This window comes from Heterocephalus glaber, unplaced genomic scaffold, assembly GCF_053883595.1.
Source record: "Heterocephalus glaber isolate CG9 unplaced genomic scaffold, H.glaber_assembly_v1.0 deba00000071, whole genome shotgun sequence".
Taxonomy (NCBI): Eukaryota; Metazoa; Chordata; class Mammalia; order Rodentia; family Bathyergidae; genus Heterocephalus; species Heterocephalus glaber.
The window spans coordinates 14,974,506-15,001,737 of NW_028258137.1; the positions used below are offsets into that span (position 1 = coordinate 14,974,506).

The 27,232-nt window shown below is 46.7% G+C and overlaps 1 protein-coding gene across 8 annotated transcripts in view; it reads right to left on the reverse strand.

Moving 5' to 3' along the window:
• Window positions 1-27,232, reverse strand: part of Zfhx3 (zinc finger homeobox 3) — a 246,104-nt gene that overhangs the window by 84,938 nt on the left and 133,934 nt on the right. For all 8 annotated transcript variants that reach the window (XM_087204839.1, XM_087204819.1, XM_087204840.1 and 5 more), the window contains one exon: window positions 13,686-13,917. In XM_087204839.1, coding sequence (XP_087060965.1) covers window positions 13,686-13,917 — 232 coding nt within the window. The remainder of the gene's footprint in view (window positions 1-13,685; window positions 13,918-27,232) is intronic.

The window sequence follows — 27,232 nt, forward strand, 5'->3', positions numbered from 1 at the left end:
GTTCACAAGATGCTGGCAACAGATCAGTGTTGTCACAGCCTGCCCTGGTCAGCCCGTCATCCCCAGCCCCCAGCCACTTCCTCCCCACAAGGCAATGCCCACTGGAGAGTTCTATTAACCAAATGCTTGGGGGCTTCTGTATATTTATATTACCTCCTTTTCTCTCCGGTTCTACCAGGGCATGTTGAAAAAAAAGTTATGATAAACTTTAATAAAAACAAAATTAAAATGATTAAACCTTTCATATCCTTTACAGATAATCTCTCTTCTGCTGGCTGGTCAAATCTGGAAGAAAACAAATGCAAACCATAGCTTGCTGCTGCTTTTCAATTTTTTTCCCCCCTAAAGAAACAAACAGAAAAAGCTGCCTGTGGCCAGATTTTTAAAATAAATTAAATTTGTCCTCACACACGGCAGCCAGGTGTGGTTGAAACACTCTTTCCAAATATTCATGATATGTACCAAAATCCTTCTCTCCTGGGGCCTTTCCATGTAAGCAAGACAATCCCAAAGGGACAAGGACGCTGGGTGGGAATTCAGGGAGTCACTCCAAAATAGCTATTGAAAAAGAATCACTATTTCCCAATTATCCTTGTAACTGTGCCTTATAGAAGGACTAGCAGTCCTCCCCCTGCCTACCCCATAGCCTCCCAAAAACCCCAAAACGAAAAGCCAGTCTACAATCCTGATTAAAGAAAAGCCCAGAGAAAACACTACAGCATGGCACAAATCTCCCTGGTCTTAAGTGTTCTAAGGAACTCTTCAGATCCGCCTGGGGTCTGGGCACATGTCCACAGAGAAAAGAATGGCTGCGGAATTAGATCAGGCTGTCTGTCAAAGGCCAGCTAGACACGGAAGTCGGAGGTGGGTCATCAGCCCTCAGAATGGGATAATGACCTCTGGTCACGAAGCACTGTGGGCACCAAGAGAACAAAGGTGTTAAAAGGCACTGTGCTTTTTTCGGATTACAGTATCAAATAATGAGATGAAATCCTTGTCCTTGAAACGAACATCACCATCTTATACCCCAAAACATTCTGCCAAAGAAACCATGCATCAGATGAGGAGTGGGAGGGGGGGTGTCTTAATGCACATCAGATGTCGCAGCATGTCCCTGTGTCCCCCATCTTTCGTGTCTGGTATTTTCACTGTGGTGGAGATGATTCACCCTCAGGCAAAAGGACAAAAGTCCTCCCTGTGCTGCACACTTGGGCAGTGTCACTCAGCACGGATTCTGTATGTGGAAGAAAACTGCCCTCCCGGAGCTAAGTGGAGAGGCCCACAGAGCTGCACTGATGACGATAAAACTCCGCCTCAATGTCCAGGGTCGACATCAATTCCCTTCCTCATGCAGCTGTCCTGTTCCCTAGGTTATAAGGAAGACAGCACATGGTGGCACCACCTCCCCTCTCTGCCTGAAGAGGCTTTTATGGAGGGGGGAGTCTTAGATAACTCATGCCTGAATGACAGTGGACATGTGAGCCATGCTGCTACAGTAACCGGAACAGGCTAAGTCACAGCCCTCCCCTGCCCTGATCACAGCCTTCTGGTGACTTCCAATCACAAGCAAATCCCAAATGCTCGTACACCCTGCCAGGGTCCAAGGCATCGGCCACTGGGCTGCATCTCCTAGCACGCTCCTCTCCAGCCTGTGTCGGCCTTCCGGGTCCTCCAACCAGCCCAGGGTCTGTGTGTGGGCCCCTCAGGCATGTGCTCAGCTCCAGTGTCATCCCCCCAAAGAGAGACCATTGCCGGCCTCCTCCTATAAAACAGCCCCCATTCGTCTGCGTCCCACCGGGCTGTGTGTTTACAGCATTGGGCACTTGGCACCCTTCATTTATTTGGTGCTTGGCTGCTTCCCCAAGAGCGGGTTAACTCCAGACTGCTTTCTCTCTGCTGACTGATTTCCCAGACCCTAAAGTGGCACCTAGCTATCCTGAGGACAGTGTCGCTGTTCGTAAGACAAAAGAACTCTACGTCTGGACTCTGGTCACATTTTCCACAGCCAAGGTTCTTTCCCAGAGGAGCAAGTAAAGTCAAAGATCAACCACTTCCTCAACCTTAGAGCAGAACAGAGTGGAGGATGGCTAGAGACCAGGACAGGCAGGGGCCGGGGGGACAGAAAGAGGTCAGATAAGGGACACAAAAACCTAGTTAGAGAGGAGGAAGTACCACTGGCTTTCAACAGCAGGGTAACTCCTATCTATAACAACCTGCAGCGTATTTCAAATAAGTAGAAAAGAAGAGTATGGATGTTCCCAGCACACAGAAATGATTCACATTTGAGGAGATGGAAGTGCTCACTGCCCTGATTTAATTATACACTGTATTCAAGTATCAAATTACCATACTGTACCCCATGAAGATGTACAAATATTACGCTTCCATAATAAATAAATAGTCTACTTTCCCTTTCTTGACTTAGGCTTTACTTCTTTAGCTCCAAACTCTTCAGCATCTCTCTAGCCTCCTGAAAGCTTTCTCTCTTGTATTTTCCTCTTCCTTTTATTGCCTATCTTGTTATTGTTCTCCTAGTAATTCAAAGCCCACCATTCCAAAGTTCAGTTAATATCTACTACAAAACCCCACTTATTTGCACAAAAATGCCCAGTGTGGACTCCAGTTTGCATGGCTCGTGGCCAGACCGTGTTTCTGTCGCATAAGCCTCTCACCAGGTTGCAGTACCGGTGACAGACAGGCTGGATGCCACTCGAGGAAAGGCCCTGCCTGAGCCAGCCCGCCTGGAGCTGCTCCTTCTGCTCTGTGAGGCTCTCTATGCTTCTGGAATTAACTCACAATTACACAAGAGCTTCTGGTGTCAGGAAAACCATACAAACCATTTCTGATTCTCAGGGCTTGCGCTCTGATGCAGGGAGAGTCCCAAATAACTGCTGTCTCATTCCTCAGTCTCAGGGTTCCTGCCTTCCTACCCTGACAGATGCAGCAATGGATCTGATTGTTTCCTAGAGGTGAAGAACCCCATCGCTGGGACAAAGTGCTACTGCCTCTTGCAGAGTGCACAGCAAGGCGGCAGGACCCAGCAGAGGCCAAGGCGTTCAGCCAAAGGCCTCTTTTCCAAGTCCTGCCTCCACCACTATCTACAGCAGCACCACCCTTGAGTCTTCTGCAGTAAAGGAAATGGCTTTGCCTGCACTGCCCAGGAGAGTAACCTGGAGACATGAGGCCCCTGTGACAGCCACGCTGGGGTAAATGCACCATGCAGTAAAGGAAGGCCCAGATGGAGGGCAGTTTTGATGCCTACATTCCGGCTTGAATCTGGAAAAGACCAGCACTGGAAACGAGATGCACACAACCTCTCTATAGATGTAAGTAGGAGACAGACCCCAAAGGAACACTATTCAGAGTTTAAATTTACACACTGGCGCCTTTATATAATATGCAGCCTGGAGTACAGGATGCAGAATCTGGCAAAGCAGGGGAAACTAAGTACTTCAGGTACTTTGAAGTAAACTTCAAACTTCAACTAAAATCCTTTGGATGGAAGTTCCACTACTTTATACTACCTGTAACTCTATTCTATTAACAGATCATCAAATGGGGCAAGGATCTTGGGGGCATTACCATAGTCAGAGCAAAAAAACTAGGGCGAGCAAACACTGCACAAATCCCATGCATGCTGCTCACTCCTAGAAAGCACTGTGGGCAGCAGGGAAGAGACACTATTTTCATAAATCCTCCCACACGAGGCTGATATGGCCGGCCTGTTGGAGCAGCCTCAGCAAGGGCAGATCTTATTGATGCTATGACTGTCAAGTCTGATAGGAACAAGAGGATCCCCACATGTAGGGGGCTATCAGTTCCCTGGATTTACTAGGAGGGAGGTTTGAACAAGGCTGCATCAGGACAGGCAAGGGGAAGAGTCCTGGGAAGGCAGGCTCAGCAGACAGGCTCTGACCTGCTCTGTCCTAATGAGCTTCTCTGGGCACTTAAAACTCCGCTGGAAGAATCTTTCCAAGGAGGTCACTGCTTCTTCCTGTGCCACAGCCCACACTGAGAAGCGAATATGAGTTCAGAAAGCAAGGGAAGGCCTGCTGGGGACTCATAGCACTGCTGGAGGCTGTGGCCAAGGTCTTTGCTACCTCCCTCCACCTCTGCATCTACCTTTACCATTTACATTCCTGCCACCCAAAAGGAAGGAAGACTAGCTTTAGATAATCAGAAAGTTTATGATAGGAACTAAACTGTGCTCCTCCCAAACTCCCTCCACGAGGTCCTAACCCCTAGTAGCATATGACTGTATTTAGAGGTAGGGACTTTTCAGAGGCAATTAAGTTAAAAGGAGGCATTCAGGGTGGGCCCTAATAAAATCTGCATGAGAAGGAGGATCAGAACATACAGTGAGGCCCCAGGGGAGCTCAGACGTGGACAAAGGCCATGTGGGGAGTCAAGGGAAGGCTGCCATCTATAAGCCAGAGAGGCTTCAGGAGAAACCAAATCTGCCAACACCCTGATCTCCATCTTCCAGCTCCAGAATTACAAGAAAATTAATTTCCTTTGTCCAAGCCATCATTCTGTGCCACCTTATATGGCAGTTCTAGCAAACTAATGCTGTCTGTAAGGAAAAACTGAAGCCAATGAAACAGTGAGAGAAAAATGAACAAGCTCCTTGCTGACTCTGTAAGAAGATGACCATTTTGATCAAAATTTGGGGTTAAAATGACAGGACTGATCCAAGAAAATCACATCCTGTCGAATTTTTAATATTCTAATTAGAGCAGAGGTCAAGGACCTTTAAAAAGCAATAAATAGCTCCTTTCATTAGCATATACACAAAAGGTCTCAAGGCAGTCTTTAGGTGTAAAGCGATGAAAAACACTCTAGCATCCACTCTTAAAAACACATTTTTACAAAGTCCTTTCAAAGTCCCCTCAAAACTGCTAATGGAAAAATGTTTTAAATGGCAAAACCAAAATTATGTGCCTATTGGAAGACATATTTCTCCCAAACTGAGCAAAGAATGCAGAAAGAAAGATGGAAAGGCAAGGAAAGACCTCGTCTAGGCTGGCAGAAATAGGTGGCTGGCAGGTTCCATACTTCTTTAAAACTCAAGTCAGGGCCAGGGATTTAGCTCAGTGGCACCTCGAAAGCACAAGGTCCTGAATTCAATCCCTGGGTACTGGGGAAAAAAAAAAAAAACGCAAAAAACTCAAGTCATTGGCTATGGAGAACATAGCCAATCCTCGTGTGGACTTAATGGAAATGTGAGCGTTCCCAGTGAGGAAGAACATGGCACTGTCCAGCCCAAAACTCCAGACTGTTCATAAATCCATTCTGCCTACGGAGACGGCCATGTTCTTCTACCTATCACTGTGAGGCACTGGAAATCTGGCTAGTATGACAGAGAAACGGAAGCTGAACTTTATAATAGAGGACCCAGGGAAGCTCCTTTGGGGCTTTCAAGGGACCTGGAAGTCCAGGGACCAGCAAAGTATGGGCAGGGCTTCTACTGCTTTATGAGGCCAAAAACTTTCCACTGCCAGCCAGTGTTTGAAATAAAATCATTTGAAACGATAATTCTTATAATTGGGTCACAGTTTGAAGGGGGTTCCTTAACATCTATACGTCTGAGAAGAAAGCTTTGAGCTATTTCTGTTAGCAGAGAGATGCATGTTCTATTTCCTCCCTGGCCCCCTACCAAGGTCGGGAACAAGTTTCCTATAGGATGTAAAAGTGGCCCCACAAATGATTCCTGGACATCCCCCAGTACAAATTATCACTTCTGGTGAAATACATTGAGACAATGAGGGTGGTATTAAGCATAGAGGCTGGGGTGGGGGTCATACGAGAGGGGTCTGCATGTGTGACTGGACACGACTAGGATGGCCGCTGCTGCCTGCTGCAGGTGTCGGCATTACAAGGGCCTCCCCTCGAATGAAATCCAGGCACAGAACCACCAACTTCCAAGCCACCAAAATGCCCCTCACCAGCTAACTATCCATATTCACCTTAGGGTCAAGTTTCAAGCTTTCAGGTTTCTTAAATACCCCTTTCTAAGGCCACTTGGAATACTGCCAGATAAAGGCTTCACAAAGTAACACTTGCTGTGATATAATATGCTGTGGTTCCATTGGAGGGTCCCTGTGTCTCTCGTCTCTGATGAGCCAATTAGGGTCTCTGGCACATGCAGATACTCAAAGGTACTTAAAGAGAACATCCCCCCAGGGTTCAGGCCCACAATGTCTCTCCTAACTCCAGTAACCACCAAAAGACACCTTTTTCCTTTTCTTCCTCTTGCTGTCACTCGGTATCACCCACTCTAGTAAGGAGCAGCCACAGTGCTGTGTCTCTCAGAGCAGCAAGCGCTGAGTGGCCACAGGGGCATGCATTGGTACTTACTCAAGAGGACGGCATGGAGGACATGCTGGAGACCTGGCTAAGAACAATGCTACCTGGCAGGATGTTGAAATAACACAAAGCCCTGGGTAGCTTTGATCATCCCATAACAATAAGGCAACTAGCAAAAGGCGATGTAGAATAAGAGAGGATGAAGAGTGAGAACCATTGTAACGTGGACTATTGCAGCCAGGACAACTTCTAAAGAGGGGAGCATCCTGCGTGGTACTCGTCTCTCTAAGCAAACAGAGGGAATGAAGTCCCTGGGTCCACTGCCCAGGCCACATCTTAGTGATGTCACATGCTCTCCAGACAGACCTTTCCAGGCCAGCAGTATGTGGCAGCAGTGAAGCAGCACTCTGCGAGTGTCCACCTTCAACAGGCCAGATCATTAGCATATTTTGCAGAGAGCCAGCAGAAAAGTTTAATTGCCCTTAATTACCCAGTTCAAGAAGGCTCCAGGATAATGGGCCTCAGATTTCTTGCCTGGTATCCATGTAATTTCCTTGACTCTGGCTTCATTATATCCCTAACTTAGAGGCAAAACCCTTTCCAAGAGGGGTTTCCATAAGCCTCTGACATTCCAGGGAAGGCTGGGCTGTCACTACAAAAGGCTCTTGTATGAGGAGTCAGGCCTGCAGCTTTCACACTGTTCTGGTGTGCATGGTTGTATGTGCATGTGCATGTGTGCCTGGTGTGTGTAGTGCTGGAGGACGGGGAGGGGAGGATTCTCTAGCACGCACTTAGAGGAAGGACTGAGACAAGGAATATGTAATCAGAAGCCATCACAATTACAAATGTAAATGAACAGGCAATTGGCACTGACCTTTGTAGATTGTTAGAGGACTAATTAAGGCAAATCAAGAACTCTGTTCCAACAGAAAAACAAGACAGTGTACACCCTGAGAACTGCTCCCAGCCCCTCTATGTAGATGCACAATGCAAAAGAATCAGGCTGTAACCACACCATGAATGCTTATGTTGACAAATGAAAAACTACCTCCATGAACAAAAGACAGTCAAGATTTACTTCTTGGCACATTGTTAGTGGTTTTGCTAAAAATCTCTATCAAGAAGCAAGGCCATTATGTGAGTTCTTGCCATGTGCCGGACACTCTGATTCCATATAGATTCCCACCAATAAAACAGCCAGATACACCAGATACAAGCTCTTTGCTTAACATGGTTATTTTTAAAGATGTAAAAGAAATGATTTTCAAAAAAAAAAAAATCAAGCTGTATGTTACTGTATAAACTCCATTTTTCCTTGAACATTATATTCTCCCTTTGTGTTGATTCATAATGATATTGTATCTACATGGTAAAGTGTCTTTTTAAAAAGCAGTCATAAATTTACCATTCTTGTCTAGGTAATATACTTAAAATGGATAAAGCCCTATTTCCTCTATTCCTCCATAAATGTTTAAAATTCCAATCACCCCAATTTTTTGGTGCACGTTCACATTTAATTTCTCAAGTTTCATAGATTTTAGCCCCATGCTTTCCCCAAGCCTTGTCAAGAAGACAAAGCATAAAAGCAAAAGAAGATTCACAGCTGTGCTAGTTTCACAAAAAGAAAACTTCAGAACTACAGAACTGGCCAGATATTTTTATACTATGAGAAAAATTATACTGAAATTGCATATAATTTAGCTATTTATATATAAAAAGAGATGCACTATGTGCTTAGAGGGCAGCCTTTTGGCAATTTTAAAAAATAAAACAAAGCCAAATGGAATAGCTGAACATTGTGAGTTTTCTTATCCTCTTAAGCTACTTTAGTTACGCAAAGGTCCTTGAAACTTGATTTAACAAAAAAGATCCACTAAGCAAAGTCAGTGAGTGTTTCAGTCAAAGCTGTCACTAAAACCGTGTCATCCCTTGACGAGTTGTGTCTACTCCCCGAACCCCAGACACTTGCAACCTTGAAAGGCAGAGATGTGCCAGTCAAAGGAGACGCCAGCTTTTGCTCCAAGCAAAATAGCCAAACTCTGAATGACCACACCCTCTGTAAACTGAGTCATCATCTGATGACCTCAGGAGTCTTAGCTGGTGGACTAGCCAGTGTGTCCGTGCTATGGTGGACAGCAGACATCAGCTGTGGCCCCCAACTCATAAAAGGCTTGTACACAGTAGCCCCTCACAGAATTTTCAGTTTAATTACAATCATGCAAAGTTTAGAGATCTACGTCTACAGGAAAGAAAAAGTAGTAAGGCAAGAGGAATAAGAGAAAAGAGAGGAAGAGGAGGAAAAAAGCCAATAGTAGAAACAAAAAGGGTCTCTTTTATTTCTCCAAGTTCAGGGAATGATACAATGAAATTAACTACAGTTTCACCCAGGAGCCAGAAATGCCTTTTTTTTTTTTTGGTACGGGGGATCGAACTCGGGACCTTGCACTTGCAAGGCAGGCAACGGAACCACTGAGCTAAATCCCCAGCCCTAGAAATGCCTTTTTAATAGGCAAACAGAGAAGCTGATCCTACACATGACCCACCTAACATGAGAGGTTTCTTTCTAGAGCTTTTGGTCAACTAAAGGGAAGTGGACAGATGACACTAGCAACTGAGAGAGATAACCCACTGTACTGGCTCACAGGTTGGCCCCCCCCCCATACCTGCATGTAGGGAGGGATGAAACACAAAGAACAGATCTCCACAAAGAGACTACTTTATCTTGTAGAAAAAACATTCAAATTAATAATCAAAAGTCCATGTAGAAATTTTAAAATGCTAAGAAGAAGACAGAACAAGGGCTTCGTGTTTCTTCATAGATGTGTTATTTCCAAGTTGTTTTAATATTTTTGGCACTTTTTGTTTTGTTTTTGTAGTTCTGAGGATTGACTCCAGGGTCATGTGCATGCTAGGCAAGTGTTCTACTGTTGAGCTATACTCCTACCCCTCCAAGTCATTTTTAAAACAGGAAGATCAATCATGTCTGTGTGCATGCCTGTGTCTACCTGGACTGAGAGTGGAAAGAAGAACATCACACTAGGCTAACATCACCACAGTTGGGACTCGGGCTGCCTGCCGACCTGAGTGACACTCCACCCTAAGCAGGAACACACGGTGGGACGAGGGGAATGCCTACATGTACATAGCCAGCAGCCAAGGGTTGCCCATCTGGTGAAGGGCAGGACCCTCTGGTTATGAGACTACAGCTATAGGCAACAGATCTCAATCCTGGCCATGTCCAGAAAGTTCTGAAGGATAGTGGAGACCTTCAAAAGATCCTCTGTCTCAACTCCTTCCTCCACACCAACAGGTTCATGTGCGTTGACAGGCTAAGTGGTGAGCTTGGCTGGTTGGCAGACAGGTGAGTTCAGGCGGGTAAAATTGGAAGAGATCTTTTTGTCATCTATAGGACAGAGTACACTCAATTGGCCCTAGCAAGGAAGCTCTTGTTACCTTCCAAAGGTGCTAGGAGACTAGGGTATGAGAACCGGGGCTCGAAAAGGGGGAAAAAAAAGTGATTTCTGATAGCTTTTGCATAAAACTTTGTGGTGTGGAGAAAAGGAAAGAAAGAAAGGAGAAAGACTGCTGTCATCATTGAACTTGATGACAGGATGCCGGTATCATGAACTCTAGACAGCATGGCCTCTGGGTCAGGGTAGGCAGCACACTGTGAGGGACTCAATGCCTTCTCAATGCTTCAAGTGCCACATGAAGGACGCTTCCAGCTGGAGGATCTCGTCCTGATCCTTCTGCTAAACTGTCGAGAACCAGGAGTACTTTACAAAATCTGTGTTTACAAACTTGAAGCTGATGATCTTAAATGTCAGGCCCGAAATGTCCCTGTTCTTGAAGACATTCTTTCCACTTTTTAAGAGCCAATCCCTGGGGATAGGGAGGATATGTTTTAAGATGTGTTTTCTCACAGGGATTTCTAAAGCAGAACCAAGTTCCTGTTAATGTCAGCATGAATATTACCTAATAATCTGTCCCTTTGTCGTCAGTGGAGTACAAGCCTCAGGGGGGCATGAGTGAGAGGGGGTGGGTAGAGCAGCAGGACTGAGAGCCAAAGACAATATAAAAGGATTTGGAAATACGGAGAGGAAGTTGAGTATCTCCACTGAAGTTGCTCAGACATCTGGGGGGAAGGGGGACTAATATGCATTAAATGAGAGCAATCCACAAGGCAGTGGAGTAGGAAAGCAATTCCAAAATAAACTGCATAAATAGAAGTCTCACATTATAAAACAGGGAACTGTTTGTCCCAGTCCATAGGCCTCGGTGACATGGCAGCTGTACACTATTTAGCTTGGGGCACCTCATTAATAAAAAGGGAATTCTGAGCAGAGTAAAAGAAAGAACTGAGAGGTGAAAGAGACCAGCTTTTGACAGAAGAGTAAAACAATGACAAAAAAAAAAGAAAACATAAACATGTAGAAATGGGTCTACATGTATGTCAGTAGAAGGCAGGAGAATGCCATGAAATGACTCAACAGCAGAATAATGAGGAGGAGCAAGGCCAAACAGAGGCCAAAATACTAAAGTGGGGACCAGGGTTCCCCACAGCCAGGTGGCACAATAATCTCAGGCTTTGAGGACAGAAGAGGGTCTGTGGGTGCCTGTCCCCACTGTGCCCCTGAGGACGCTCACACAGGGCCGTATGTGACAGACAGGCAAGAGCTGCAGAGTAAATACTTATACTTTAACCATAAAAGGCACATAAAAACACACAGAAAGGACAGTCATGCAGTGACCTGGAAGCGACAAAAATTATCCTGGTCCCCATCAGCACTTCCTGAAGAGACCATTTGTACTGACTGTCAGGAGAACATATTGCCATGATGTGAAACTTCAACTATTCCCACAGGGAGAGAAATTCCTAAATTCTACTGTATCCTGTCCTGTGGGGACTGCAGTTTCATTTCTATGGAGCAGACAACCATGGAGGCCCCAGATAGTGTGGACAGGAGCTGATGGGCAGAGGGCTCTGGAAGGGTCAAGAAGAACAGAGACACCTCCAGGAGGAGACAAAGCTGATGGAAAAACTGACGGCACAGACATTCAGAGAACAGGAAACATCCACTCTGGCAGAGTAAGGTGAGCCATGAATTAATCATAGGTACCTAGAAAACTAGGGAAAACAAAAAGTGGTACAAGAAGGTAAATGAAATTATAAAACTTTACATGGCTCAGCTGTGATTAATATTTATAGAGTTATAATAATGAAAACACTGAATATTAATATATCCCCAAATTATTATTTCATCGTAATGGAAGGCAGAAAGAGGAAAAGATGGAGTGTGGAGGGGGTTGGCGAGTGTGGGGGAGGCAGAGGCGCGTGAGGCACAGTATCTGTTGGTGCATGTGTGTACGGGCTGTGTCATGTTTGTAAGGTGTGTAAATATGTACGGGGTGTGGGGGGGCAATGTCTGTTGGTGGATGTACATATGGAGTGTTATCATTACGTTTGTGAAGTGCCTAAGAACAGATAGGATATTTAGGGCTGTGGTGTCTATGTGTTTGTGGTGTGTGGGGGGGATACAGAGGACGAGGGTACAGTGTTTGTGAGGTATCTGTGGGGTATGTGTGTGTACAGAGTATGTCTGGGTGCCACGTCTGTCTGGGGAGAGGTACGTGTTTAAAACACGGGAGGTAAGGGGGTGCGGTGTGCTGCATGCTGGTGGAATGTGTGTGCAGGGAGGGTGGGAGAGGTGGGGGGACTGTGTGTGTGCGCGGAGGGATGAGGTGCTGGTGTATGCGATGTCTGTGTGAGCTTACAGATGGAACTACGTGAGTAAGTAGTGAGAGGGTTTATAGAACAGCATGCTCGTGAAGTCCTCATCTTCTGGAGCAGAAAGCTAAGAGACGTCTAAACTTAAGAATAATCAAGATCACTTCTTGGCCTTTTGGCTAAGATCAAGTGAAGAATAATCAAGAAACAGGAGCAGAAGCCTGCTGCGAAATAAGGAAGTAAGTCACAAAGGAAGTACCTAAAAGTTGGAAGCCCTGAAGAATGAGATGGGGGGAAAGTTAGGTCATTTTTAAATAAAGTTTACAAAAGCTTTTTACCTCTAAGACTAGAAAAATGTATAATTTGGTAGAATTAAGATTAATACCTCACACAGCCACAATGTCTCAATGGCCGAGAATGTGCTGCAGGGTTGAGAAGTGGCCTTGGGGCTGGACCAGCCAGGTCATTACACAAAGTGCCATCAGAAGGAAAAGGAGGTCCACTGGGGAGAGTCACGAGCTCGGTGTCCAAGGTGGGGAGTAGCAAGATGCCTGGGGAGCCGACTGAGGGCATTTGGCAACACCTGGAGATGGAAGCGTCAGGAGGCTGGGAGCTGAAGGCCAGGGCCTGATGCCCAATGACACTGGCATGTGTATCCGGCTAAGGACCAACAGTCTAGGATGGGCATGGACAACTGTCCAGGGAAACAGGAGGAGTAGAGAGAAACAAGCCCTAGAAGTCAGAGGAAAGGAGTTTTCAGAAGGGACCAGGCAGCCCTTGCAAATACCACAGAAAGAAAGAATGAGGACCAGTGCACAGCCACTGGGCTGGGCAGATCCCAGGCCACTGGTCCAACTTCATGGAGTGGTTTGGGGACAAGGGAACCAGGCAACAGTAGGCTGAGGTGTGTACTAGAGATCAGTGATACAGGTGGTTCTTCCAGTGGGGATCCACGACTAAGGAAGGGCTTCTATACTATGTTTTTAAAGTGGCAAGTGTCTGTCTTGTGCTTCCAAGTTAAGAGAAGGAACTCCAAGGTTGAAAAAAACAAAAACAAAAACAAGAGAGATGATTCCACCAAAGGAGTTCCCAATGGGAATAAGAGTCGCAAAGAGACGGCAGGAGGGAGGGAGAAACCAGGCGAATTCCACCAGAAAGTCTTGACTCCATAAGGCGGAAAGCAGCCCAGGCTCATTGAAAGACAAGAATCTCTCTCAAATGCAATTAAGCTTTTTATGACAAGTTCTAGGTTTGACTCTCCCTGAAGTCCACTTTTACAGGCCAGAGTTTGAGGCCACAAACTGTCTACTCTTAATACTAAACAAGGCACAGAACCTTAGCCTCTGCTGGATCAGAATGTACAATAATAGAATCCGGAGAATGTACTGGAGGCATGCAAGGGTAGGAGACAGAAGGCCTTCGGTGGGCCTACCCCCGGGTAGTGGCTCGTGCCTTCCTTATGGCTGAGCACAACCCTGAAGTGCAGTAGTACGAAAGTGCTCTAAAAGAAAAAGGCACCATGACCTTCCAGAACACTACGGCCACCTGGGAGGCCAGTGACAGATATGTCTTCCTCCAACAGAAGCCCGCAGGTCTCCTGGAGGCCACCGCCCAGGCCCTCCCTGGCCCACCGCACCCACTGAAGCCTCACCTGGGTCGGTCGAGGGACACCTGCGGATGGTGAAGATCTGCCCCAGGTCCTCGTCCTCTTCTGGAAGGCCTTTCTGCAGCCGCTGCAGCTTGCGTAGGCTCTCGCTGCGCTGGTGCTTCATGGAGCGCACATGTTGGATGAGGTTGAGCTTGGCCTTGGTGGAGTAGCTGCACAGGACGCAGTGGTAGTAGCAGCTCTCGCCCTCCACGCCACTCTCATGCTGCTGCAGGTGCTGTAGGGACAAAGGAGAGGGATGTGCCCTGCGTCAGCCACTGGAAGCCTGCCAGAGCCATGAGCCCACCCTGACTGGTTGTAGACAGGGGACATACCGGGACATCCAAAAGGCACAGTGGCCAATGATAAGCTCCCTTAGAAGGGGTGTTTTCGTTTTCCCCACATCCCCTTCTCTAGCAGCTCTTTGAAGACAAGTGGCAAGGTGACTTACATTCCTGTCTCCTCTAAAGCCCCATTCCTGGGTGCCTTTCTCAAGTACTGGTAACACTGCTCATCAGTGTGGCCCTCCCAGTGCCACAATTATTAAAGGTTTCTTTCACTTGCCAAAGTGTCCTGCTTTACATAGATTGGGGGTCAGCAAATGACAGCCTTTCTGCCAAATCCGACCCACTGCCTGTTACTATAAATAAAGTTTTACTGGAACACAGCCATGTCCATTGGTTCACATATACTTTATGGCTGCTTTTGAGGCATCAGATTTGAACAGCTGTGACAGAGATGGTATGGTCTGCAGAGCCTAAAATATTCTCCAGTCCTTTACAGACAAAGCCAGCCAAGCCCTGCTTTGGTTACAGCAGTGGTTACCCCACTTGTATAGCACCCTGAGTCTACAACACAAAGCCAAAGCCACCATCTGGGCCTTCCACAAGAAGGACAACTCAAGATTTTGTTTTTACAACTAGCCTACTGGGAAAATCCAAAATCAGACTTTCCTCTAGATTAAACAATGACAGATAAATACATTTCACCAGACTAGGTCCCTATCAATGGTTCGAGGTCACCTGGCTCATCACCGGTCAGCATCATTGGTCATCTAGTATATCATACGCTCATAATGACTTTGTCTGCATGTGCAGCAGACACGATTCCAAATCTGGAGCACGCAAGCCTGAGAGCCAGCAGGAAGCAGGCACACACAGGATTAAAGTTTAAAATGCAAGAAAGGTCGCTGTCACAGAAACTCAGCAGATCCCAGCTTTCTGTGCCTAAGAGAATTAAAGATCACTCGAGAGCCAAATTGACAACATTTTGGGGCCTCTTAGGAATTTGATGAAAGCTATGGACCATTTCTTCTAACAGTCAGGGAAGTGACACACTCCATCATTCCAAATGACCCAGGGCAGGGGAAGGAGTTTCTCTACTGGCTGTTTGTCTTTGTAAAATCCACAGGCTTAAATGACTGAGCCAGGGTAACCAGCTAGTGGGAAAGAAGTAGAAGACAGGGCTTACCTCCCCACACCATGTACCCAGCATCCTTCTGAAGGAGGGAATTCAGATAATGTGTGATTCTTGTCCTTCCCCCTTTCTCCTTGCCACCCCACCTCCACCCCAGTCACCCAAGTGTGGTCTGAGAGGCAAGGCCAAGCATGCAGAGGGTCCCTCACCTCCTTTCTAACCCACAGAGGACCTGCTGGCTGTCCATGCCTTGATGATGGTTACAGCTCCTGCTAGGATCTCTCCCTTGCCCAGCCTATCATGCAAGGTGCTGAGAAGCCAAACCCGTTGGAATATTCTGCACTTCAGGTGAGACTGTCCTTAGGAGCACCTTCCTATCGGATGACACGGCACTGAGGTTCACACACCACATGCCTACGTCCTACCTGTGCTCAAAAGGCCTAAAAACCCCAGGAGTACAATGTGCACTTCATTGGAGAAAGAAACAGGAATGTATCAATTAGGTTCCACAGCAAACTCACTAAGGGGCTCAGGACCCTCAAACTGGCTAACGAGTTCCTAAAGAAACTGCCCACCTGCAGGTATGGATGCAAAGGGTTTCACAGGCACCAACGGAGAACACTCCTGGTCGCCCAAATGGGTGAGTCAATACCTGCAAGTGCTTGGAAGCAGACAGATAAAATCCTTACAAGTAACAGCTGTCCTAGAAGGGTTTCACAACTAGGAGCTGGAGGAACCAGTGAGACCTCAATGTTAAATTTTAGAGAAACTGCAATTGACAATAAAAAGCTATTTTTCTGGAAATAAATTTGAGCTTTTTAATGGTTTGTCTTCAGAGTTTCTCCTCAGAGACAGGGCTCCCTACAGAGGACTTGGGAGGATGGGGTGCACGAAGACGCTATGTTCTGAGGCCATGCCCTGGGAGGAGGGAATCGCTGAGCAGATGTGAAGGAAAGGATCAGCTTTTCCCAGGACATGTTCCTCTGCTTCTCCACAAGGCTTCTCCAAAGGCAAAACCCCAAGCAGGACAATCCTGTGGTCCTGGGATCCACGGTCTGGTCTGGGATTGCAAGCAGGAAAGAAATGCAGGAGCCGAGAGCTGTTGTTTTGGGCCTATTAAGACCAAAAGAAGGGTCCGGGGATTTAGCTCAGTGGTTCTGGTGCCTGCCTCGAAAGTGCAAGGTCCCGAGTTTGATCCCTGGTACCAAAAAAAAAAAAAAAAAAAAAGACCAAAAGAATTATGCTTATTAAAGCTTCGACTGAAATAAGTGAATAAAAGATAACGGAAAATAACCACAAGTCCAAAGCAAGATGTTTTATCAAAGGATTTTGGTTGTGTCTTAAACTATGAAAGCAGAGCAAGAATCACTGAAGTCTCACTTCCAAGCCTCCATTACCTCCCCATGAAACAGGATTTCCTTGCAATAAGGCATGGAATTTTAAACATAAGATTGAAACATGGATGCAAGGGTTGTATTCCAAATGGCTGGGGTTTCCAATCTCTGAGCCAGAAGAGAGGGATAACGTAGCCAAAAAGAAGTGAATGGGAATTGAGATGTCAAATGTCTTTTGTTCTCAAATCCAAAGGCTCTTGGGTGATAGGGCTACATAAATCCTGAATTGAAATAAACATCATACTAGGAACTCCTGCTTTAAAAAAAAAAGATTGATATGAATGAGAATATGCCAAAACCACTCTTCTTTCAAGCTCATGTTGGTAAATGCAGTCTCTTGGACTGCCACAAATCCTTTTGTGTTTTTTTTTTGTCATTTGAGAGCCATTTTAGTAAAAGAAATGGTCATACACTACAAATCATGGACCAAAGAAGGAAAGGAAACTAGGAAACCAGAGCCATGATCTTTCACTGATGTTGGTATAGGAAACACCTAAGGTCATCTCTTAGCAACTTACACAAAAGCTTAATTCAAACTTCCAAGCCTGTTCTGCTCTCCAACTTCATTTTTCCAGACACTAAAACAATTCCAGAATAAACTACATCTTTTCTTTTGGTACCAGGGATCGAACTCGGGTCCTTGCGCTTGCGCAGCAGGTGGCAAAACCACTGAGCTAAATCCCTGGCCCTAAACTATATCTTAAGTTTCTAAGAAATGCTTGCTTAGAAAGATTACATCTCACCCCAAATTTGTATTTACAACCTGAATCTACTGATCCCTACCCGTGTGTGACAAATCCTGCTCCTATTCCTTCTTGGCTGTCCACCCTGGAGTAGAGAGGACTCAGGGCCAGCAGCAGGACCCGGATTTCTGTGCCCCTCTCCACTCCCCAGCCCTGAGGGGTCAATCTCTTGAGACTGCTGACCAGACCTCTCTCTTCCTTGGTGGCACAGGCCTCCCTCAGAACCCCACCCTGCAAACCTGCCTAACATGAAGCTGCAGGAAGACTGGGAAGATGACTCCACGGGGCAAGTCAGACAGCCAAGGACATGCCTTCCCTACCAAAGAGCAGAGATGTTTTCATCTGGAGAAGGAGGGAGAACAATTTGTTCCTGACCCAGCTAATTAGAATACCCTCAATTGGGATCACAATGTATTTAATTAAATTCACTGTAATATATGAAGAATCCACCAAGGCACAAATCCCAGTGGTATACTCAATAACGGAGCTGCCTCCTTTCAGAGTTCTTGCTCTCTTGGCCAGGCAGGTAATTTTACTTCCACACAAATCCTGAATTCCCTGATGCCCCTCACCCCTGCCTCTGTTGCAGGGCTCTCCCATCTGGGAGAAGGGGGACTCGGGTTTTGTTTCACTTTTACTCTGTGTTCATGATTCTTCCCTCTCTCCTCCATCAGGTCAACAGCGTGGTTAGGAAACAAAACAAAACAACAGCTTCAGCAGTGGTGAGTGCTGCAGGGCACTGTCACCCGGGGCCCACAGGAGGCTGGGTGCAGAGCTGCCCAGGTAGGGTTTCTTTTGGTTTAGTTCTAAGTGTCTACAGCACACTAGAGCCCATGTGTGCGCCTGTACCACCTGCGTTCTTCACAGCGAGTTACGTCCTAAAATGATCACGGCAGCCAGCTGGAAGATGACCCTTCTGTGCTTCCAACACAGAAACATCTGAGGTTCCACATCTGTCTCTGTGATGTCCCTTCTAGGTCTGGTTCACAGGGAGGAACCCAGAAAAAAAAACCCAAACCTCCCTACAGTCAGAGGCACTCTGACAGGGAGCCTGGCGCATAAAGTGAGTGCAAAAAGCAAATTAATAATTAAAACAGAAAGGAAGGAACAGAGGCCAGGCTGCATGGCTTCATGGGATTCTATCCCATTAATATGTCGGACTCGTTCAACCTGACCAAATACTGAAAGTCAAAGAGGCCTCTTGTTAGAAAATAATTCATCGTGAAAATCAAAAAAATGTGTTCCTGTTACTTGTTTCCCAGGAAAACTAACCAACTTCTGTCAGAGAACATTGATTTGTATAAATCTGGAGGGGCCCCGGCTCCCTCCTCCTCCCCAACACTAGGAAACTTCTAACATCTGGCTCTTCATGCATGGAATGCAAATATTGATCAGGTTTTGACATGGCCGCCCCTTTAAAGCAGAAGTAGACAAAGCACATTCTGACACAAGCATGCACGCACCTGTGATTCACAAAAGACGCTTCCTCGGGAAGTAACACCTGTTAGCATCAACACACCCACACCACCCTCTCCCGGGTACCCAGGATGTAACCCTCTTCTAAGAGCAAGTGAAAATGGCAAAGCTCTTTGATGTGGGGAGGCTGCTTCCTGATATCCCTCTCAGCAAATGGGGACCCTGGGGGATTCCAGAAGAAATTCCGATTACAGGATGTCCTGGAAGGCCCCTAAGACCTGTCCAGCTCTGAAGGGCAGCTAGGCAAAGGCAGGCAGCAGGGCCTATGACTCTTCTTGGGCCATGAACCTGGAAGTCCCACGACAGAAGAGGCAACTGTCAGGGCACCCCACTGGAGGGAAAGACTGCCAGCCACAGCATGTCCTGGGTTTCAGGCTCGCTCTTTGGGGACGGGGTATAAAATATTACCAACAAATCTAGTGAGAAGGGACTGGGGAAAGATGGAAATTCACAGTTAGCTTGTGAATCCCCCAGCATCCCTGGACTGAGGAAGTGGTAAGTGTGCAGTCATCCACAACTGTAGACACGCACACCATTTACCCTGCAGCCCCCGCACAAACTTTCATATTCTCTTATTACAGCCCCCTAAGCAGGGCATCGTTTGGCTCACATCCTTAGAGGAACCCAAGGCTCAACAAGGCCATGTGATTGCCCCAAGGACTCCCCGAGGGCTAGAGTCAGGACTGAAACCTGGGCTTCGACTCTGAGTCCACTGCTGTAAAACTGTGACAGTGACAAGGCAGGGGCCTTCTGGAACACGTGTTCACCTTGGCCCACGTATTCACCTTGAACGCCTAAAAAAAGAATCTTTTCAGATGTAATGCAACCAGGGGTGAGGGTAGTTAATTTTTTAATCAGTGAGGTTGAGTTAGTTTCAGATTTAATGTCACATTTTTAGGAAGATGTGTGAAAGGTCAACCTAAATATATATGTATTTTCTGTTTAATCTTGGCTTTTCATCCACTCATGCCCTTGTCCTTGGCACATGCTAATTTAGTCCTATTTCACTGTAGGAGTTCTGCAGACACCATAAGATACAAGCCCTAACCATGATTTACAAGGGAAAAGGCCAGAGGAAGTAAAAATGCTCCCTAGATCAATCCATTTGGGTGGCCCTGCCCTATTTTTGGTTTCTAGGCCAGGTTCCTCACACCCTGGAACGCACCACATTCCTTCCTGCTCAGTACCTGGGCTCCAGGGCCAGAGCTGAGACCACCACTCCTGTGTGAATGACATTGCCTGACTCAAAACGCATGATATTGGTGGCCCTGAGCCACACAGTAAATCCTAGAAGGAAAATAACAGTCCAAGTCTGAAACCCTCTCTAGCCTGAACCTGCATTGGCTCAGAATCTTTTCTGGAAAAATGCAAATATGGGCCCTTGGAGAATGTTGTGTCTTAGCCTAACAGATTGCAATTCTCCCTGTGAGGAAAACCCTAGAAAGGAGTGTGGTTCACTGTCTGCCCTTGGGAAGAAGTTTACAGCATGTATGGGTCCTCCCTAGGGACAAGCACGGTGAGGGCTGGTTTCTACCAAGGTCGAATGAGTGTCTACGGAGCTCAGAAGCCTAATGTGGGGTGTGGGTGGACCACCCTCCAGAAGCAACCTAAAGCTCCCAGGATCTGAAATGACCCACTTCACCAGGACAGTGACGGTGACTTTATCCATTCACTGAGATGCATTTCTTCCCTAGTGCTACTCTCCAGCCCTCACAAATGTTAAATCCCGTTACACACACAGGATGCTAGCATGTACCCATTCCACTCTGTGTCAAACTGTTGTCAATCATGGTGCCCTAAGGTGTACTGGATGAAGATAGCCAGGTAGAAGACCCTCACTCTGCATCTCACTGGATCTTGGGCAAGTCACACACAACGCTGAGCCTTAGCTTCCTCATGGGCAAAATTGGGACAATAATAGAACCTCCTAACAGCCCTGCTGGGAAGATTCAAATGGGTAATTCCTATAAAATGCCTAACACAGAACACTTGATACACGGCTATCCTTTACAATAAATGAGGCTATTTTTATTACCTTTGTTATTTTTCAAATTAGTAAGCCTACAGGATCAAGGATGGAGACGAGCATCCATGAAACACACCTATTTAACTTTTCCCTCCTTACAGCCAGTCCCCATCCCTCCTAGATCCCCAAAAGGAAGTCCTGATGGACAGTAAAGAAACTGTGATAGACGGGTGTGGTGGCACACACCTGTAATCCCAGCACTTAGGAGGCTGAGGCAGGAGGATCGCTGTAAGTTGGACGCCAGCTTGGGCTACATTGTGAGTTCAAGCCAGCCTGAACTACACAGTGAGACCATCTCAAAAAAAAACCCCACCAAAATACAAAAAAAAGAAAGAAAGAAAGAAAGAAAGAAAGAAAGAAAGAAAGAAAGAAAGAAAGAAAGAAAGAAAGAAACTGTGATATATAGAAATTAAGACGTGGGCAGGGGAATACTGAGCACACATAAGGCCAACTTCTCCCTTATAAAAAGTGCTAAATGGGCCGGGGATTTAGCTCAGTGGTTCTACCACCTGCCTTGAAAGTGCAAGCTCCCAAGTTCGATCCCTGGTACCAAAAAAAAAAGTGCTAAATTTTAAGTCTCTCACCCAAAGTCTTGCTGCTAGTATACAGCCAGGATCCAAACCCTAAAAGCATGCCTTTACTGCAAAATTAAATATTTACTCTATCTCTTTGTCCATAGCGGGGCGATATAACCCAAAGGCCATATTCTTTATCACCTCTGTCAGTGGAACAAGTGAGGACCTGTGGAGGGAGGAGAACTCAGCCAACATGGCTGGCGGGTACTTTCCTGACTCTCCAAATCCACTCTGAAGCATTTATTTATTTGTATCTCTAACCCCAGGACAATCCACACAACAGGAAAAAATGCCTGCCCAGTGGTCCAAACGGGTGCATTATTTCACCTGTAAAATGCAGATATTTACACTTGCTCTATCTTTTTTTTGGGGGGGGGGTCACCGGGGATCAAACTCATGACCTCACACTTGCCGGGCAGGCACTGTGCCGCTGAGCTACATCCCTGGCCCTGCCCTATCTTTTTAAAAAATGAGAGGCCGTTTTTTAAAACCCCAAGAGAAAAACATACACAAAAATCATTTGAAAGATGTATCCAAATATTGGGCACTGTCATGGTCTCCCTACTGTGAGCCCAGAGCTGGCTGGATCATCCGTTACAACATCATGGCCTGGAGATCTCTGACACACTGGGTGTCCTAGCCCAGCAAGTAGCTAACTTGAGCACAGCTCGGAAGCCCTTGGGGGTTTGTGACACCATGAGTTTGTTACTTCATGAGTTATACCATGAAGCCCCAGAACATCCATTTGGCGGATGTGGAGAAGCCCAAGAATGTGGATTTCTAACTCTCCCCCAGGTAAGGCTGATGCAGCTGTGGTGGCTTGAAGGCAACCACTGTGGAGAAGAGACTCAAGACAAAATCCATGGAACTATCCCATTCGAGGGAAGAAAGCTTTTAGGACCTAAAATCTCCGTACTTGCCTCTTCCCAAAGAGTATTTCAGATTCCAGCAAAGTGCACTAGATAAATCATGCAATGCCTGCACACAAGAATTCACCTCCTTAATGAAAAAGTCACACGGAAGCAGCTGCCCGCTATTGGCCTGCTCCAGATACTTCATAAAAGTCAGAATTGGCTCTATTCATCTTCTTCTCCCCTTTCACACCTGCAGTCTACAATCTCCCCAGGCTGTGGCAGGAAGCGTGACTCTTGATGGCAAAGCATGAGGCATCACTTTCCCCCCTGCTCCACATCCTGCTGGGTGCACCTGTCCAGATGTCTTGCTGGAACGGAGCCCAAGCAAGACTTTCAACCAAATACAAGAAAAAGAAAATGGTCTTTAAAATTCCTGCCATGCACTTGAACTTTCTGGTTACTGCTGCGGACAGCATGATTTGGTGCTCAAACTCAGAGGCTCCTCCTGAGTCCCATGATTTGCTGACAAATACCCTCATCACCTTCATAATGAGAGCAGATGGGGCAGGCAGTGGGACAGGGATGGAGGCTGCAGAGCACCCACAGGGCTGGCTCCTTCCTCCTAAGTGGTGCTTGATTTTTAAATTTTATTTTATTTCTCCCTTGAAAGAGAAAATGGGAATGAGAAGGGGCGGAGGAGGGAAATTCCCTCTCAACAAATGCCTTCAGCAGCAATCATGCAGGCTACTGCTGACATTTCGTTCTTTATCCTTAAATTCCATTGGTTTTGCTGAAAGTTGGAGAGGACATTTACACTTGTGGGAGGGGGGACAAGGGATTGACAAAAGAGAAAAATGCTTCTTTGAGGACGTCTGAGCCAAGAGGCCAGGACATGGCTGTCCGCAGCTGTGTGGCGAGAGGGACTTGGTTCTGCGAACAATGACTTAGTTGCTTTTCTCCGCTTTCGGGCTCCCCCCATAAATAACTCAGACAAACACCCTTTGCACTGAGTTTTGCTCTTCTTCCCCCACTTTTTAAGTCTCATTAAAAGCCGATATTGTTCGGCCTCAAGATGGAGAGCTCAGCATGGATTTTACTGAACGTTAAATCAACCAGCAAGAGCAGCCAGCAAACTCTGTGGCACTTTAACTTTAAATAATGCAATAATTATTGAATTTCCTTTTTATAACTGAAGTGCTGGAATGTAAACAATGGGGCTGTAATTGCAGGAAGGGGGGATCAATAGAGGCAATCGTTTTCAGCCATGTTAATTGTAAATACAATTGCTCCAAGATGTCAGCCTTGTTCTTCTTGCTCCCAGAATCATCCTAACGGATGACAGAGTCCAACTTTCCCATTACAGCTGTTCGTTCCTTTAAGAGGTTCTCAATCAGGTCTGATCAATCTGTCAAGATAATGCATGGAGTAAGTAAGACTCTTCCAAACACAGGCTCCCAATCAATAGCCCGGACCAGCTTAATGAGGTGGGGCTAAGGCCCAGAGGGAGGTAACAGCCCCAGCTTGGGCCTAGGTTTGGCAGGCTGGCTTCCTCGCCTGGCCCTGATAAACAGATCAGCGCTTAATGAGGACATTAGTTATGCATGCTTCAGCAAGCAGTAAGGCACCAGTCCCTTGGGACAGACGGACAGAAAACAAAATAGATTAACAGAAAACAATATGGTGCCAAATTAGGTCTAACTGGAGACGTTTCCCTCCTTCTCCTGCTTTCCTTAATTGTCCAGCAGAGTGGAGGACATCCATTAATCATTTCGATGGCCATGAGCTCAAAGGCCAGAGCATCCCTAGGGCTGTGGGATCTCTGGGTGCCTGCTCGCTTCCTGCAGCTTTCTCTGAAGATTAGCAATCTGATTTCCAGATCACAAGGAGGGCGAGCAGTTTCTCACAGAAGGGCCCCAGCATAATCCAGCAGGACAGAGGACAAGGCTGATCCCTTCCGAGGTCCACACAGGTCAGCTGGAGACTGTAGATGGGTGAGAACCAAGGGCTCCACCTTGAGGCTGAGGTCAGAGTTTCTGAGACCCAGACTTGGTTTTGAGAACAGCTGCCCCCTCACAGACTAGGACTGGGGAGTCGAGGGTCAGTGCACTGGCACTGGAGGGCTCTGAATCCTCCTAAGGATAATGGGAAGGCTTCGTGGGAAGCCTGGAGAGCCACCTCCCCTCCCTCAGGGCCATCCTGCGTCTTCATACTTGTTCCTGCTGTGGTGAGTGGGGAAAGGAGTCCACTGTGCAAGTCCTGGAGCCACACTACAGGAAGGAGCAACAAGAATCCGGGCAGTTCCTTTTCCAGGGCCTGCTTAGCTTACACAGAGCTTTTCAAAGGGTGGCCCCCAGACCACCAGCATCACCCATCCCAGGAAGAGTTCGATGTGCAAATTCCCAGGCCCTGCCCAGGTGCATGGAAACTCCGCGAGTGAAGCCCAGAAAGTCAGGTGCCAACAAGCCGACCAGGTGATTCTGATGCAAGCTCACTTGGTGATCACTGTCCTAGCTGGTAGAGCAGACAAGCCTGGCTTCCAGAAGGGGTGGCCTTCTAGTCTGTTAGAGAGTTGGCCAATTAGTTCTTTCTCAAGCCAAAACAGTTCAGTGCCCAAGATCTATCTGGAAAACTATTTTCACTGAAGTTTGGCTCAGGGGAGGAACTATTTATTCTAGCCCACCACTAACTGCTCCAGAACACAAACTCGAAGAATATGGAGGCCCATGAGAAAATTCCATTTTATAACTGGAAAAGATCATTGAGTGGGTCAGATTATAAATTTTGAAAGTCAACAACCGCCTATTGTGACGAAAGTAAAGTGACAATAGCTGGGTCTTTCTGAAGAAGAAAATAAATTTTCAGCTAGAATGATCAGATCCCCCACAGTACAAAGGCCCAGCTCTCAGCCCACTGAGGCTCCAAAGCCTTCCTGATTTCGGGGCTTGGCCTCTGTCTCTAACCCCACAGCCCTCCAGAAGCAACCTCCTTGCTGTACTAACACCAGACTGCAGACCAGCACTGCTCCTTGGCCACACCATGCACAGCACCTCTGAGGCTGGGACCAGGTCGTCTTCTATCCTCAGTACCCGGCACAAATCCTGGTCCACAGCAGGTACTTAGAAATTGTTGGCTGAGGCTCTGAACAAATGAGGAAAATCCTCTCTTGCTCCACTGTACTCCTGGTCATTAGCTTGCTGTCCAAGACCCATCTAATCCAGTCCAAAGCCACTTCCCCGTCTCCAACTTCGGTGGATTCCACATGCCCTGACCTGCCATCACTGATCCAACTTCAGTTCTCCTTCCTGCTGGTGCTGAAACCTGACATAATTCCCAAGGCAGGCTGACAGAACCTCCACTCAGAAGCCCTTCCCATCCCATCTGATCTAAAACTGTCTCTGACCCCTGGTCCCAGAGCACAAGGTGACCCCTGTCAGTGGCCGCCACAAATTGTTCCTAGGTGCTCATGCATCACATGACTTCCACACAGGGCTGTCTGTTCTCTCATGACTGAGATGGGAGGCTAGCAACTAAAGAGAATAAGTACATTTGCTAGTAACTACTCATTGTTTAAATAAGCCTTTATGGCAGGAGATAATTATTGTAAATGCCTGTACTTGGTGACATGTTTTAGTATGATCACAAAAGACCTTCCCCCTCCCTCTCACCAAATCAACCAAAATGCTCCCCAACTTAGTGATCATCAACCATCTATCCTGTCACTTTTGTTCTGATTTGGTATTGTCTGAGACAGTCTTTCACCATGCAGTCCAGGCTGGACTCAAACTTGCATCCTCTTGCCTCAGCCTCTTGAGTGCTGGGATCACAGGTGCACACTACCGCATTCAGTTACTCTTCATTTCTTCTACATAACTAACTCATATTATGCTTCTTTACTAATTGACCAGTAACTGCAATACTTGGCTATACACTGAGAACATCTAAAACACGGAGAACATGACAGACAGCAGGAAGAGAAGGCAGCCTCCACAGCTGTCTCTCAGGGGGAGTAACTCAAGCTGTCAGGGCACTGGCAGTGTCCACCACACCAAAAGACAAAAACATCATCTGTTAGTGCCAAACACGAAAGGCCTACGGAAGCTAAAAGCAGGGCGTGAAAGCACGTAGATACCTGAATGACAGAGCGAAGTGGCTCACTCCCGGAATATATGGACAAAAGCTCCATTATCCCAGCTTTGATGAGGCAACTTGGGGAGGGGTTTTTATATACATACACTGCACATGAACAATATTATTTTCTCCCAGAACTTCCTGTGCTCCTATCTGACTGCATGTTGCTGACAACTGCTGTCACCTGACCTCTGGTGCTTATACTCCCTAAAGAATGGCTGCCTGGGTGTCCCACCTTCTTCTGTGTTCAAATCCCCAGGGCTGCAAGGAAGGGACTCAGGCTGCACGCAGTCATGTGCACGTGTCCCCTCCTGGATTTCGCCCAATCCCAGGCCTCCATGGCCTTCTGCTGGGCACACCAGCCCCACTGACAACCCACCTGTCCCATGGTCATCCAAGGAGCCTGGGCCAATGTCCTTCATGGTTTTGGCCTGGAGCCCTCATTGCAATGAGATGGCAGGGTTGGTCATTTTTTAAAAAAATCTTTCTGTTGTTCTTTTGGGTTTGTTTGACACAGGGTTTCAGTATGTAGTTCAGACTGGCTTTGAACTCACTATATAGCCCAAGCTGGCCTCCAATTCACAGCAATCCTCCTGCCTCAGCCTCCCAAGTGCTGGGAATACAGACATGTACTACCACACCCAGTATCTCATTTTTAAATGGTGAAATTTGGGGAGGTTTTTCATCATATAGTCTACAGTAACAAAAATATCCTCTCCCCACAGTCCTGAGTTCACTGTTTTAACAGGCCAAGAAACACAGGTGAGCCCAGAAGAAGTTTGGGACTAGAAGGAGGCATCAATTTCATGCCAGACAGACGATGATTCCCAAAACCTGTTGGAGCACCATGGGTGATTTTCTTCAGCGAAACCCAGGTTTCAGAAATCTGAATCTAAAGAACCAGCAACTAGAAAGATATTTTTGAGCAAAATGGTAGGGTT